The 12,225-nt window shown below is 45.6% G+C and overlaps 1 protein-coding gene across 1 annotated transcript in view; it reads right to left on the bottom strand.

The window, feature by feature from the left end:
- ahr2 (aryl hydrocarbon receptor 2) overlaps window positions 1–12,225 on the bottom strand; it is a 40,632-nt gene that overhangs the window by 2,932 nt on the left and 25,475 nt on the right. Inside the window, exons 3-10 of the mRNA XM_028010224.1 lie at window positions 5,486–5,652; window positions 5,321–5,410; window positions 3,737–3,851; window positions 2,933–3,072; window positions 2,656–2,858; window positions 2,378–2,487; window positions 1,823–1,964; window positions 445–1,744 (exon numbers count right to left, since the gene is read on the bottom strand). Coding sequence (XP_027866025.1) covers window positions 445–1,744; window positions 1,823–1,964; window positions 2,378–2,487; window positions 2,656–2,858; window positions 2,933–3,072; window positions 3,737–3,851; window positions 5,321–5,410; window positions 5,486–5,652 — 2,267 coding nt within the window. The remainder of the gene's footprint in view (window positions 1–444; window positions 1,745–1,822; window positions 1,965–2,377; window positions 2,488–2,655; window positions 2,859–2,932; window positions 3,073–3,736; window positions 3,852–5,320; window positions 5,411–5,485; window positions 5,653–12,225) is intronic.

The raw sequence follows: 12,225 nt of genomic DNA, 5'->3' as shown, positions 1-12,225 counted from the left end.
GACATTATTGGTAAAATTAAAAATCTTAAAAGAAAATCTCTTTAAAGTTGAACTGAACATCAAATGAATCATTAATCATAAATCATTGTGTCCTAATAACTGTAAAGTCTCTCCAAAGGGCTGATGGGAAAGCGCCACTATAAGCCCCGCCCCCCGACTTTCATCAAATAAATTTATGAAAAAAAAATATTAAGCACATAATTAAATCATTTTCTGCATCAGCTGTTAGAGGTTTGAATTTGAACCATTTAATCACATTTCTCTATAAATTATTTAATTAATGATTTCATAAAGTATTTATTTAATTTTGTCCCTTCTGAGGTTCCGTACCCTGGTGTTTCAGATCAGTGCTGCTGTATAAACAACCAGTATTTTTGTTATTTATTGATTCTCATATTTTCGTGCTTGTTGTCCTAGTCAAAGTATGAAGGAGAAGGAGTCAACCTGTGTGTTGTCACTGAAGTGTAGAAAGTGTTGCTGAATTGTCTGGCCGTTGGACTTGACCTGGTAGGTCAGCGCCGCCTCTTTATGCGATGGCAGCGCCGCCGCAACAGCGCCGCCCGCAGGCAGCGCCTGGTAGCAGCAGGTGGCCTTGGCCGGCATGTGGAAGAAGTCCGGGTCGGTTCTGGCCTGGCCGTGAAGGACGCCGTTGGACAGCGGCGCGGCGGCGGTTCTGAACATGCAGTCCAGCTGGTTGGGGAACAGGTCGGGCTCGGGGGTTCTGAAGGCGTTATGGATGGTGGGGTTGGGCTGGAACCCGGACAGCGGCGGCTGAATGTCGGCACCGCTTGAAATACTCGGGGCGTAGGGTTCTACAAAGTTCTGGGCTGGGCCGGACTCGCCCCACTGGGAGCCTTTAAAGATAAACACTGGGTTCTGGTCCGGGTCCGTTAACTCTGTAGGGCTGCTTTTAAAAACCTGGTGCTGACGACACGAAGGGTTAAAGGTCATGTTTGAGGAGCTGCCCAGCTGAAGGGAAGACGGAACCGGAACCTGCAGGCCGTTGAGCCCAGCAGAAGTCATGGGAGGGAAGTCCAGGTGGCTGAGCTTGGCTGACCCAGAGAGCGGCGGCTGGATCTGGTTCTGGTTCTGGATCTGGTTCTGGATGTGGTTCTGGACAGGCCAGCTGAAGTCCTGCTGCCCGGCCAGCTCCGGGTTGCGGTTCTGGATCTTGTCCAGGCCGCCCTCGGTCTGCAGCTGCTCTGCCACGTAGGTCAGGATGTCGCTGCTCAGCAGGTCGTTCATGTCGTCCTGGAACACCTGGTTGCCGGCGGTGAAGTTCATCAGAGAGTTCTCCCAGCTCTGCAGCTCCTCCGGCCCGACGTCCACCGCCTCGATCAGGTCCGCTTCGCCGAACAGCTGCTCCAGCGTCTCCACCATGTCCTGGATGGTGGGGTCCATGCGCAGCAGCGGCACGCCGGCCGCCGGCTCCGCCTGCAGCTCCTGGGGGATGCTGACGGTGGCGTGCGTGTCCTGGAACACCACATCGCTCAGCGAGCTGATGCTGTTGGGGTTCTCGTGCTTGCAGTAGGCCGCGCGGCCCTGGCTCCGCAGGCAGTCCAGCAGGGAGTTGGAGTTGCTGGGTTCTCCCTCCATCTTCCGGAGTTTGGGCGCGGAGCAGAGGTCCGGCACGTCCAGGTTCTCCAGGCTCAGCGGCAGATCGTACAGCTGCGCCTCGCCGGTGGCGAAGTTGAAGGGCAGCTGCAGCTGGCGCAGGCGCAGCTGCTCCTCCCCCTCCTCGTTCCTGCGGAGCGACAAAAACAGCCGGGTCAGGAGCAGACCCACGGACAAGTCCGAGTCTCCGGACCGGACCAGGACTCACGTCAACGCTCGCTGCCGCGCCACGATGAACTCTGGCCGCCCGTCCTTATAGAGCAGCCGGGCGTTGGCCTGGACCCAGACCCAGCGCCGATCTTTGGCCAGCAGTCTGAAGTAGGTGAAGCCAGTTTCTCCGGTTCTGATCACTGCAGACAAGAAACACGATTTAAATCACCAGCATTTATTACAACGGATCAAATTCATCAGGAAACATCGACTGACATAAACCAGGTATCAATAAAGTGGATCAATATCTACAAACATTCACCTTTATTTATTAATATATGTCCATAATTGACTAAATGTATCAATATTTATGAAAATTATCAATAGTCACCATTTTTAAATCAAAATATTATCAATATTTATAATAATGTCATACATTATCAAAATGTATAACATTTTGATAATGTATGACATTCTCGTAAAATTTTATCAATATTTATCAATTGACCTTTTACTTTGTTATTTTAGAATATTTCCAGCCTTTAGAGGAACATCTGGTTCCATAATGATCTGAATTATTCTGGAATATTTAGTCATTTTTAGATCTTGTTACTTCGTAGATGCTTGTCGGCGCAGTACATCATGTCGGCGGCGTGGATGAAGCTGTAGCCTGAACCCTTCATGCTGATCTCCACCTCGTTGTAGCCCAGAACGATCTTCCCTCTGCGGACACAAACACACGTCAGCTTCCTGCAGCGGCGGCTCAGCGTTCTGACGGCCGGCGGCTCGGCGTTCTGACTCCCGATGGCTCGGCGTTCTGACTCCCGATGGCTCGGCGTTCTGACTCCCGATGGCTCGGCGTTCTGACGGCCGGGCGGTGTTTTAACTCACCTGCCATCGATGCCGATGGGTGTGAAGTCCAGCTTGTGTTTGGTCTGGAAGATGAGCGTCTTAGTGCGGATCTCCAGGATGGACGGCTGCTGCAGCGGCGTTGCGATAGCGAACAGAGCCAGCTGAGGTGAAACCAGCGACCCGTTCTCAGACACCCGGTTCTGTCCGTGGAGGAACTTGAGCCGGCCGCGGAAGTTCAGAGCCTGAGGACGAAGAGACGCAGCTCAGAGCGACGATCTGAACGGCGGCTTCAGGAAGAAAAGGAGGAGCGTCTTACCAGGAAGCCAGACGAGTTGTCCAGGAGGCAGCGGAAACGACAGCAGAAGTTTCTCTCCAGGAAGGACGAGTTCTCAGGAGGGATGGTCTGGAGGTCGTAGGCCACCACGTTGGTGCTGATGTCAGCGCTGTTCTGCTCACCTGGACAGGCGAGGGAGCAGATAACACAGTCAGGAAGCTTCAAACTAGATTTACACTTTAAAAAGCCTGATGTTTTTCTGCAGAGCACCGTGTAAAAACAATAAAACCTATAAAACAAACTAAAAGAAAGAAGAGAAGCAAAACAGGAAAGTGAGCAGCAACAGGAAGGACTAAAGAAGCAAACATTACTTAAAACAAGAACTTAAAAGAAGCAAAACCAAAGTAAACAAAACTGAAATCAGAAAAACTTGTCAAACAAAACCTGCTTCCATAAAAAAGAAAAAAGAGATGCAGAAAGGACAACAAAGTGGTTCTGAGCTGCATCTCCGACCCACAGAGAGAAAACTCTGAATCATAACCATAAATCAGAGTGAAATTTATGTAAAACAAGGAAATTACCAGCAAAGCCAACATAGAAAAACAAACAAAACAAGGCTGGTTGGAAGAGCAGAGCGGAAACAGAAAAAACTAAGAAAACATTTTAACTAAACACAAAACAGATCCGAAGCTGAAGAACAGACCAGTTTCTGCTAAACAACGAAAAAAGCCAAAAATAAAGATGAATAATCAATGCAATCAATGGAAAGTCATTAAGTAAGTACTGTGTAAACATTGAACAGCCAGCAGAGGACGAATGGTTCAGGTTGTCCTGTGTCAGACTCACTGGGACTCTCGGATCCGTCTGCGTCGGGGTCGAAGGAGAAGTGAAGCTGGCTTCTGAAGAGCGCGCGGTCATCTGCGTGGATCAGCTCAAACACGCTCTGATGGACGACGTCCGACTGAACGACAACGACACAAATCAGTCAAACGTTTCTGAGAGTCTGGCGCCCCCTGGTGTCTGTGTGCTAAACATCTAAAACACAGGTTGGTTCCAGCTTTCATCTCCTCCTCAGCAGAGCAGCTCCAGAAGAGCTGAAACTAATCACCAAAGCAGCTGGTTCGCTCCAGCAGCTGCTGCAGACTTCCTGGATCAGCTGAAAACACACACCGTGCTGTGTGTGTGGGGGTGTGAACCACGTGTTTCCCCCCCGGGAACAGGTTTTGTCCCCCGGCCTCAGATTGCAGACATGTTTAACCCCGGTTCAATCGGATGTGTTTACGAGTCAAGAGTTCAGAGCCGACAAAGAGGTTCAGTTCTCACGCACTCTCATGTGATTCAGTACGAGTGTGTGTCGGGGTGTGTGAGTGTGTGTGTGTGTGCGTGTGTGTGTGTGTGTCAGTCAGCGTGTCGTCCAGCTGAGACTTCATCTGCCACGCAACTAAAAGCAGAGAAAATACTTGTTTTTAGGTTCTGAGGGGAACAAACAGCCTAAAAGTTGATTAAAACTTTAATCTGAACATTTATTTACCAGAGGAAATAATAATTAATAACATTTAGACTTTGCTACGCCCCACTTGGACTTTAACTGAGCCAAACACTGAAATTAACGGTGAACACGTGAGAAAGCTTCTCCTGTGAGCTGATGAGCACGGTGGAGGATGTGTGGTGATCAGGGCCGGCTGACTGACGTCTTCCTGATGATCCGAGACGTTGCTGTGAGGAACGGCGTTCCTCCAGGGCGTGTGCTCGGCCTGCTGCTATTCCCAACAGTAACTTGGAGTTTCGCAGAAAAATGAGTGAATTTTCCACTGAAAATTTTGAGTTAAGTATTATAAAAATAATCTGCAAATGCGCAAATTTGTTGTGAATAATTTGGAGTTATGCTACATTTAAAAAAAATCTGAAAATTAGTAAATTTTTCTAGAATAATTTGAAGTTAGGTTAAAAAAAAAAGTGCCAATTTCCACAAGAAAAATCTGTAAATTTGCCACAAATAATTTTACATGAATAATTTGTAGTTAAATTTCACAGAAAATCCGCAAATTGGAAAATTAATTGTGAATATTTTGGAGTTACGTTCCACAGAAACATCTGTTCACTGAGAAATGCTGAACAATTCGTTCCTGTGGGAGGAGACGGTTGCTGGAGTTAAAGTAGCAGCAGATATTAAATAAAAATCTGCAAATACATGAACCATAAAGCCAAATCAAGACTTTATTGTCTGGTCTGAGTCCAGTGGACGTCCTGTGCAGCTGAGGTCTGGAGCATCCGCCAGTCAAATCTGATCCTTTTTAAGGTCTTATTGTGATTTTTGTGAATGTTATGTGAAAACAATGACAAAGTTAATGATTTAGCAGAACATGAGGGTGACACACAGGGTGACACACACGTGCTTGGTGCATGTTGACGGTAGCTGCTGTGTTGTACCTGGTGGAAGCCCAGGAAGTCCTGGATGGTGGGCGACGTGTAGAAGACGTAACCTTCAGCCGTCACCACCAACACGAAGCCGTTCAGCGCCTGCAGGCAGAGAGGAAGCATGGTTGCTTTCTGAGCCAATCACCTTTGAGCTGCAGCTCTGAAGCAAAGCCAAACCTGCAGCAGCAGGTCTCCCTCAGAGAAGCTGACTCCGTCGATGGAGGTGGTCACCGTGGAGAAGGAGGCGGAGAGCGACGGCGGCGCGGCGCTCTGGACGTTCCCTCCAAACAGCCGCTCCTGCTCGCTGCTCCAGCTGGAGCCGTTCGGGCCGGCTTTCATAACGGCTGCAGGGGAAAAATACAAACATCTTTAATGTTGAACTCAGTTCAGGTGATGGAGCAGAGGGAAGAGCTTTTATCTGTCTGCATGTTTCTATCAGGGCGGAGCAGCCTGATCCTTCCTGCATCTCTTCCTCTTCCTCCTCTTATCACTCAGACAGAGCGACTCAATAACAGCGGAGAAAATAACGGCTTAAAATATCCTCAGAGAGGAAGCAGGCGGGCTGGGAGACGGAAAGCAGCTCAAATGGATGATGGAGGAGGGAAGCAGAGCTGGAGTCTGAAACTACAGAGAAGGAAAAGCTGCAGCTGCAGAGTGAGAGCTCTGAAATCCAACGCCGCTCCTCCAGAGGCCAAACGAGGAGAACAGGCGGAGCCACAAAATTACCCGTTGGACTCATCTGATCTGAACTCAGCAGGGAAGGGGACTTTTTGGGGGAAGAACGGCTGCGTGTGAAGTGGTGGACGGAGGCCTGCGAGGCTCACAGAGACACCCCATCGATCGGGAGGCAGATCGCTACCGATGGAAAACAATCCTGAAGGAATGAAATGTGTAATTTGGAGGCAGTGGATGGAAACCCGGAGATTATAAGTCCTTTAAAAAGCAACAGAGATCAGCCAGAAAACCAGCACATCCTCACAGTGATTAGGTCTGACAAGCTCAAACTCTGGAGGAGGAAACGCTTCACGCCGAGGCCTTTGTGACTCAAAGGACAAAAATCTGGCTTTTAAAAGTCCAGATCCACTTTAACAGATAGATCCAAAGGAAAAGACACTGACATATACGGCAAATAAACTCTTTAAGCTGATGATTTTGCCAAACTTAAACAATGGAAACATATTTATTTACATTATTACATCTGGAGCAGTTCATCCAATGCATCAAAATGGGATTCAACTGGGAATAAAGCACCACTGCTAAAGGACCACTGGGATTCCCGGGGGTTCGGTACCAAAACCATCCACCGCCACCTTACAACTGCCTATTTAACACCAAATATAACTTGGTATGCATTAATACGTACAGAAGCTCTGAGGGGTTCAGCCAATCAGCAATCAGGAAAATGAAAGCCACTCCTGGATTGGCTGTTTTAAACCAGCAGACAACAACAGCTTGAGTCGCTTCCACAGCTGATTTTTCTTCTGAATATTTTAGACGTGCTCTGCACAAATATGTGTGAACAGACAAATTGGGAGTTGCATTACACGCAAAATAAACAAATTGATACATTTTCCACAAATAATTTGGAGAAAAATGAGCAAATTTAACTCAATAAGTTAAATTTGTAACCTCATCGTTTAAAGCTTAAGTAACTTTATCCAGTAGGTTTGTTAAAATAAGCAGAAACATTTTGATTTAAACTTCCTGTTTTGGTCTCAGTGAAGGGAAACCAGCAGCTCTGACTTTTTCTTTCAACACTGGAGCAGGAAGTTGGACCAACGTAAAACAGAAAGATTTACCTCTGAAGTTATATTAGAGGTTCTGCTTCTTCTGTTTGGGAACATTTAAAATCAGACCAGTAATTTATACCAAGCAACTCAGTTTGAGGTTTTAATTCAGGCCTGCTGCTTCCTGGTCCTCCGATAGAAACACTGGAGCTGTGGCTTGTAGAAAATGGGGGAAATCCCCATGGCAACCGGTGAGTCAGCATTCTCTGAGTCTGTGGTTTTAACATGACTCAGCAGTTTGGTTTTTCTTATCTTAAACAACATCAAACATATTTCTGAAAAATGTGTTTGTTTCAAGTCAATAATAACTCAATCTTGATTTCAGAAATATTAGTTCGATTGGCAGATTATTTTCATTGATAACGTGGAGAAAGTGAAATAATATGCCAGTGGAAAAATTATTTTTTAAAGTCAATTATTGACGAGTTCCTATATCTGTCTGATGAGTTACTTAAATTAGTTTCCTCTGATTTCAAGGGACAGTCCTATACATCAGTGGGTATTAATCGATGCATGGCATCCATTTTGTTTCCAGTTTATAACAATAACTTTATAAACTTTAAATACTTAAATATTCTAAAATCCTAAAATAAAAAAAAAACGTCAATAATTTGGGCCAAATCAAAGTTTTGATTGAATTTGTTCCTCCAAAGAGGCAGAAAGATAAATGTGTGAGAAATTAATATTTTCTTCTTCCTCCAGGCTTTTAGCTCAGCTGGGCTGAGTTTGGACGGAGGATCTACTGTATGAAGAGAGAAACCTGGAATCAGTCCCAAACCTTTCCCTTGTAAAGCGCACAGAGCTCCAGTAATCCCAGAAAACGTGATAGTGGCCAGCTACAAAGGCAGGAACAACCAACCAGATGGGCTGCTCTAAAACCAACCGCCGCACAAAGGAGGGAAGCGTCCCAGAATCACCCTTTAAATCTCCTAACTGGGAGTTTCCTGCTGCAGGAGCCAACTTTGACATTTTATACCAAGGAATCCACATTCATGCGAGCTTACACAACTCTCTGGTCCACAAAAGCAAAATATGAAGAGGGACACTTTCTGAATTATGACACAGCCGGAGCCGAATACCAAGGCAGCCGCAGGAACCGAGACAGAAACTCATTAGAGACGAGAAGGCCTGTTAGGACGACAGAAAAAAGTGACGCTCCTTGTGATGATTTACGCTGCTGCATGTTTCATTTACTCTGCTTAATGGAGCTGCACATTCCCAGAGCTCAGCTCTGTCTTTTCACGACCGCCCACCAACACCAGCTCACACCCAGTCCACTCCGAGCCAGAAGGTCTCCCCAACCTAATCATGACTGAGTGGCAACACGCCGGCTTCCTCTGGAGCGACAACATACACAGATCACATAAAAACACATTTCTCTTTAATCCCATGCTCCTCCGCTCCGACTCGGCTCAGAGGGAGTTTCCTTTCAAATGTTTTACTGCTCCCAGGACGCGCTCCGCACGCCATCATGCCAAAACTCAAGAGCAACAATCGATTTGATGCTGTTTCCCCTCAGCGGTCCTCAGGCCGTCTTCCCACTGCTGCAGCGTTTCTACATGACTGGATGGGTTCAGGCCTGCTTTATGTGTTTATTTACTCAGAGCTGATTTTATACTTGCTTTATGGACAATTTTCACCAGCATGACTCCAAACGTCTAGAAACAGCTTCAATCACTGCTAATTAGGTCATTTCATCAGAAATCATTGACATTTCTGATGAAAAACTATTATATATTAATGATAAAATGAACAAGATGTAATGACAGAAACATATTGTTATCTGGTACTTTACTGAATTCATAGAAGACAGACAGAAAAAACTCCAGACTGATTTTAATATTAGAAAACTTTGCTGCAAAACGTATAAAAAAGATGAACATGGGTTTTCTGAATCTGAATATTAACAGGTTATTGCTCTGGAACTGAGTAATCACTATCACGATTACTAAGTAATCAATCTTTTAGATTATTATCTGAACCGAAACCAGCTTGTTCATTTTTAAAACGGTCCGTTTTGACACCTTTCATGTTTCAACTGCAGAACAGAGAAAAGAAAAATGACGCTCAAGAAAAAGCCACCTTAAGAAAGTCACTTCACAATAAAAGTATTGGAAAATAGTTGTAGTTCTCACTTTCCTATAGCCCTGGTTTACAAGGGGTACCTCAAGGCTGTGTACTCGGATCCATTCTCTACTGTTTGCTACTGGCTTTAAGTTCATTAACTTAGCAGTGATACGCAAATCTAGCTCACTCCTCACCCTTAAATAAAATAAACTCAAGCTTTTGTTTTGAATAGTAATCGTTATCCAAACACACTTTTCAGAGTTTGGCTGATTACTGGTGATGCTCAGGAAACAAAACCACATGAGTTATTCGCTGTAATGTCACAAAACTGAGCTCAGAGCACAGGAACGCCTGATGACACACCAAAAACGTCCAGAAATCAAAGAGAGACGCATTTCAAACAGAAACCCAACACGACCGAGCGCATTCAGTGAACGAAGAAGTCTGAAAAATAATGAGGAGATGCAAACAAACGAGGAGCAGCTGGATGTGGTGCGCGAGAGCGACGACGTGTTGTTTTCTCCATGTCTTCGGTTTCGCCGTTGCCTCACAGTGGTTTTGGTCTGGGCATGCTCAGAGCGCTGCGCCTCGACACAGTCATAGCTGGAGGCCATTTGGTTTAGTGGTTCTGTGTTATTACAACAACACTGAGCTATTTTAGGCCTGACAAGAAGAATAGAGTCTGATCCAGAGGAGAGAAAAAAGGTGTGAGTAATTAGCAGATACTTGGTCAAACAAAAAGGAGACCAGGTGAGGATAAAATACAAAGAATGAAAAGATTCTGATGGAGGAGAAGAGTGCAGGTAGAAGTAAAAAGCGAGGACAGTGAAAGCAGCACAGGTGTTTTTAGGAAAGCCCAGTTCTCCTTCTGCTGGAGCAGAAACTGACTTCACGCTCCAGAGCCGCCATTTAACCAGAACCAGCTGACCTCCAGAGCCGACATAAAACACGAGAAACCAAATCCTCTCCTCCTCTACGGCCCTGTGATGAAGAGGAGGCCCCGCAGCGCTGGCTGCGTACGGCTCCGCTCCAGACTCATTTGGCTGATCAAACAGACCCGTCTGGTCCAGAACTCTGACAAAAACAAGAACTGATCCTCCGGTTCTGTTGGCTCCACACAGTAATGACAGAACTAAAGAGAATTCAGGAACATTGAAGGAAACTCCAGACCAGAGGTCTGCAACCTTTAAAAACTAAAGAGCCATTTTGCTCTCAGGTCGGCCAAATAAAACTCACTTACAGCTGCTAATGTCACAAAGACGTTTACTTTAGAAAATGTCTCCAGCATTTCATTTCTATTTTTAGGATTTAAAATAAAGATGGACATAAAAGAGGATGTTTTATTTTTCAAACAAGCATTCCACTAATACCAAGGAAAACAGACATAAATGCATATTTTTGGTACATTTATGAAGTTATTAAGAGTAATTTTGTAAGGTCCAAAGAGTCGCCGGCTGCAGACTCCTGGTCTAGAAAAAAAATAAACATGAGTTTATGTGTTTTGAAGGTTTAAAGCAAAAAAAACTTCATGTTTTTCTTAAATTAGAAACCTGAGAACAACTAGGACAGATTTCTGGACAAAGCGTCTTCATCTTCTGCCAGTCCGAATATTTTCTTATTTTCTCCCAGTTTCAAACATCTTCAGGTTCTCAGACTTTCCAGCTTTAGCTCTTCATCTCGCTTCTTGCACTTGTTGACCCCGACTGCAGGCCTCCTCGCCTCTCCCTCTCCTTCATCCCTCCGTCTTCCAGCTCGGGCTCTCCTGCACTTTGTGGTTTCTCTTTGACTTTGAAACCGGAGCGCTGAAAGGAGCCATTGTTCTTCCTCTCTTTGGGCTGCAGGATGACGGAGGCGGGGGTATGACAGGAGATCAGGATCACAGGCGCTCGCTCCATGCCTTTTGCTCTCACATGAGCGGGGAGCGCAGGTCTGGACATGAGCGCCGGTAGGTTTCAGATTGTGAGTTGGTCTCTGGTTGTAAATCATCTAAACATGCTTCATCTGCTGTGACTTCCTGTTTTGCTCCCGTCCCTTTGATCAGTGACAGCTGCTGTGATCTGCACCACCAGAAGCCATTAAATGGTCAAATATTTCTTACATTTTTCTCCACATGCATGGATTTTCTGTTTAGCTGCTGATCCGAGGTGACGTTCCACACCCACCCGTGACGATAAATACCCCACAGAAGCATCTTACTAGAAAGAACCCAGAAGAACAGGCACCAACAGAGATCAGCTGCTGATGCTGCAGGTTTTTCATTTTCCCTCTCAGGAAAAGAAAAAACAATAATAAACAGCAGAATTTAAAGTTTTAACTTGACTCTTCTGCCTGAAAATCTCAACCACTCGCTGAATTATACAGCTACAAACCTGGAGGCCCGACAGTAAATGACAGGGTAGCGTTTGTTCTGCGTTGGTCCCGACTTCAGGCGACTAAATATACGCTCTGGAGGACAACAGGGTCAGAGGCAGATGGAGAAACCCTGAACTGCAGCTGAATGCAGCCGTCTGGACATCAACATCTCAGTATTTTGGGTTATTGGACTCAGATCTGATAGGAGATTCTGAATCAGGTTCTCTTCTGACCCGAGGGGCTCCACAGGGCGCAGTTCTTGGGCCCAATTTTAATTAGCTAGCTTTATTCAGTCTTTTTCTGATACCTCTGATCAACTCTATGCAGACGACATCCAGTTGTATGTCGACAGGTTCTCTTTTGTCTGCTACATGAAACTCTACAGATAATCAACATTTACAGCTAAATGTTTATCTTGTTTTTATAGGTATTGAGTTTACAGCTGGAAGCAGCTGATTAGCATCTCAACAGCCACATTAATAGCTGAACTATGACCCCAAACTCCAGAGGGCTTCATGGATGCAGCCTCCACACTGGACACGGATTATATCCCCAACATCTCAGAGGAGCAGCAAAAGCAAATGAGGTGGATCAGCAGTGTTGGTGTTACAATGGAAAATGGTCTCAGCTGTCTGGAGTTTGAGCTGTTATCATGTCATGAGTAATACAGTAACTGCCTTAAGTCAGAGGCTTTTTCAGACTTGTTGCAAG

The sequence above is a fragment of the Xiphophorus couchianus genome, chromosome 24 (genome assembly GCF_001444195.1).
Source record: "Xiphophorus couchianus chromosome 24, X_couchianus-1.0, whole genome shotgun sequence".
NCBI lineage: Eukaryota > Metazoa > Chordata > Actinopteri > Cyprinodontiformes > Poeciliidae > Xiphophorus > Xiphophorus couchianus.
This window is presented reverse-complemented; position numbering and strand designations above follow the sequence as displayed.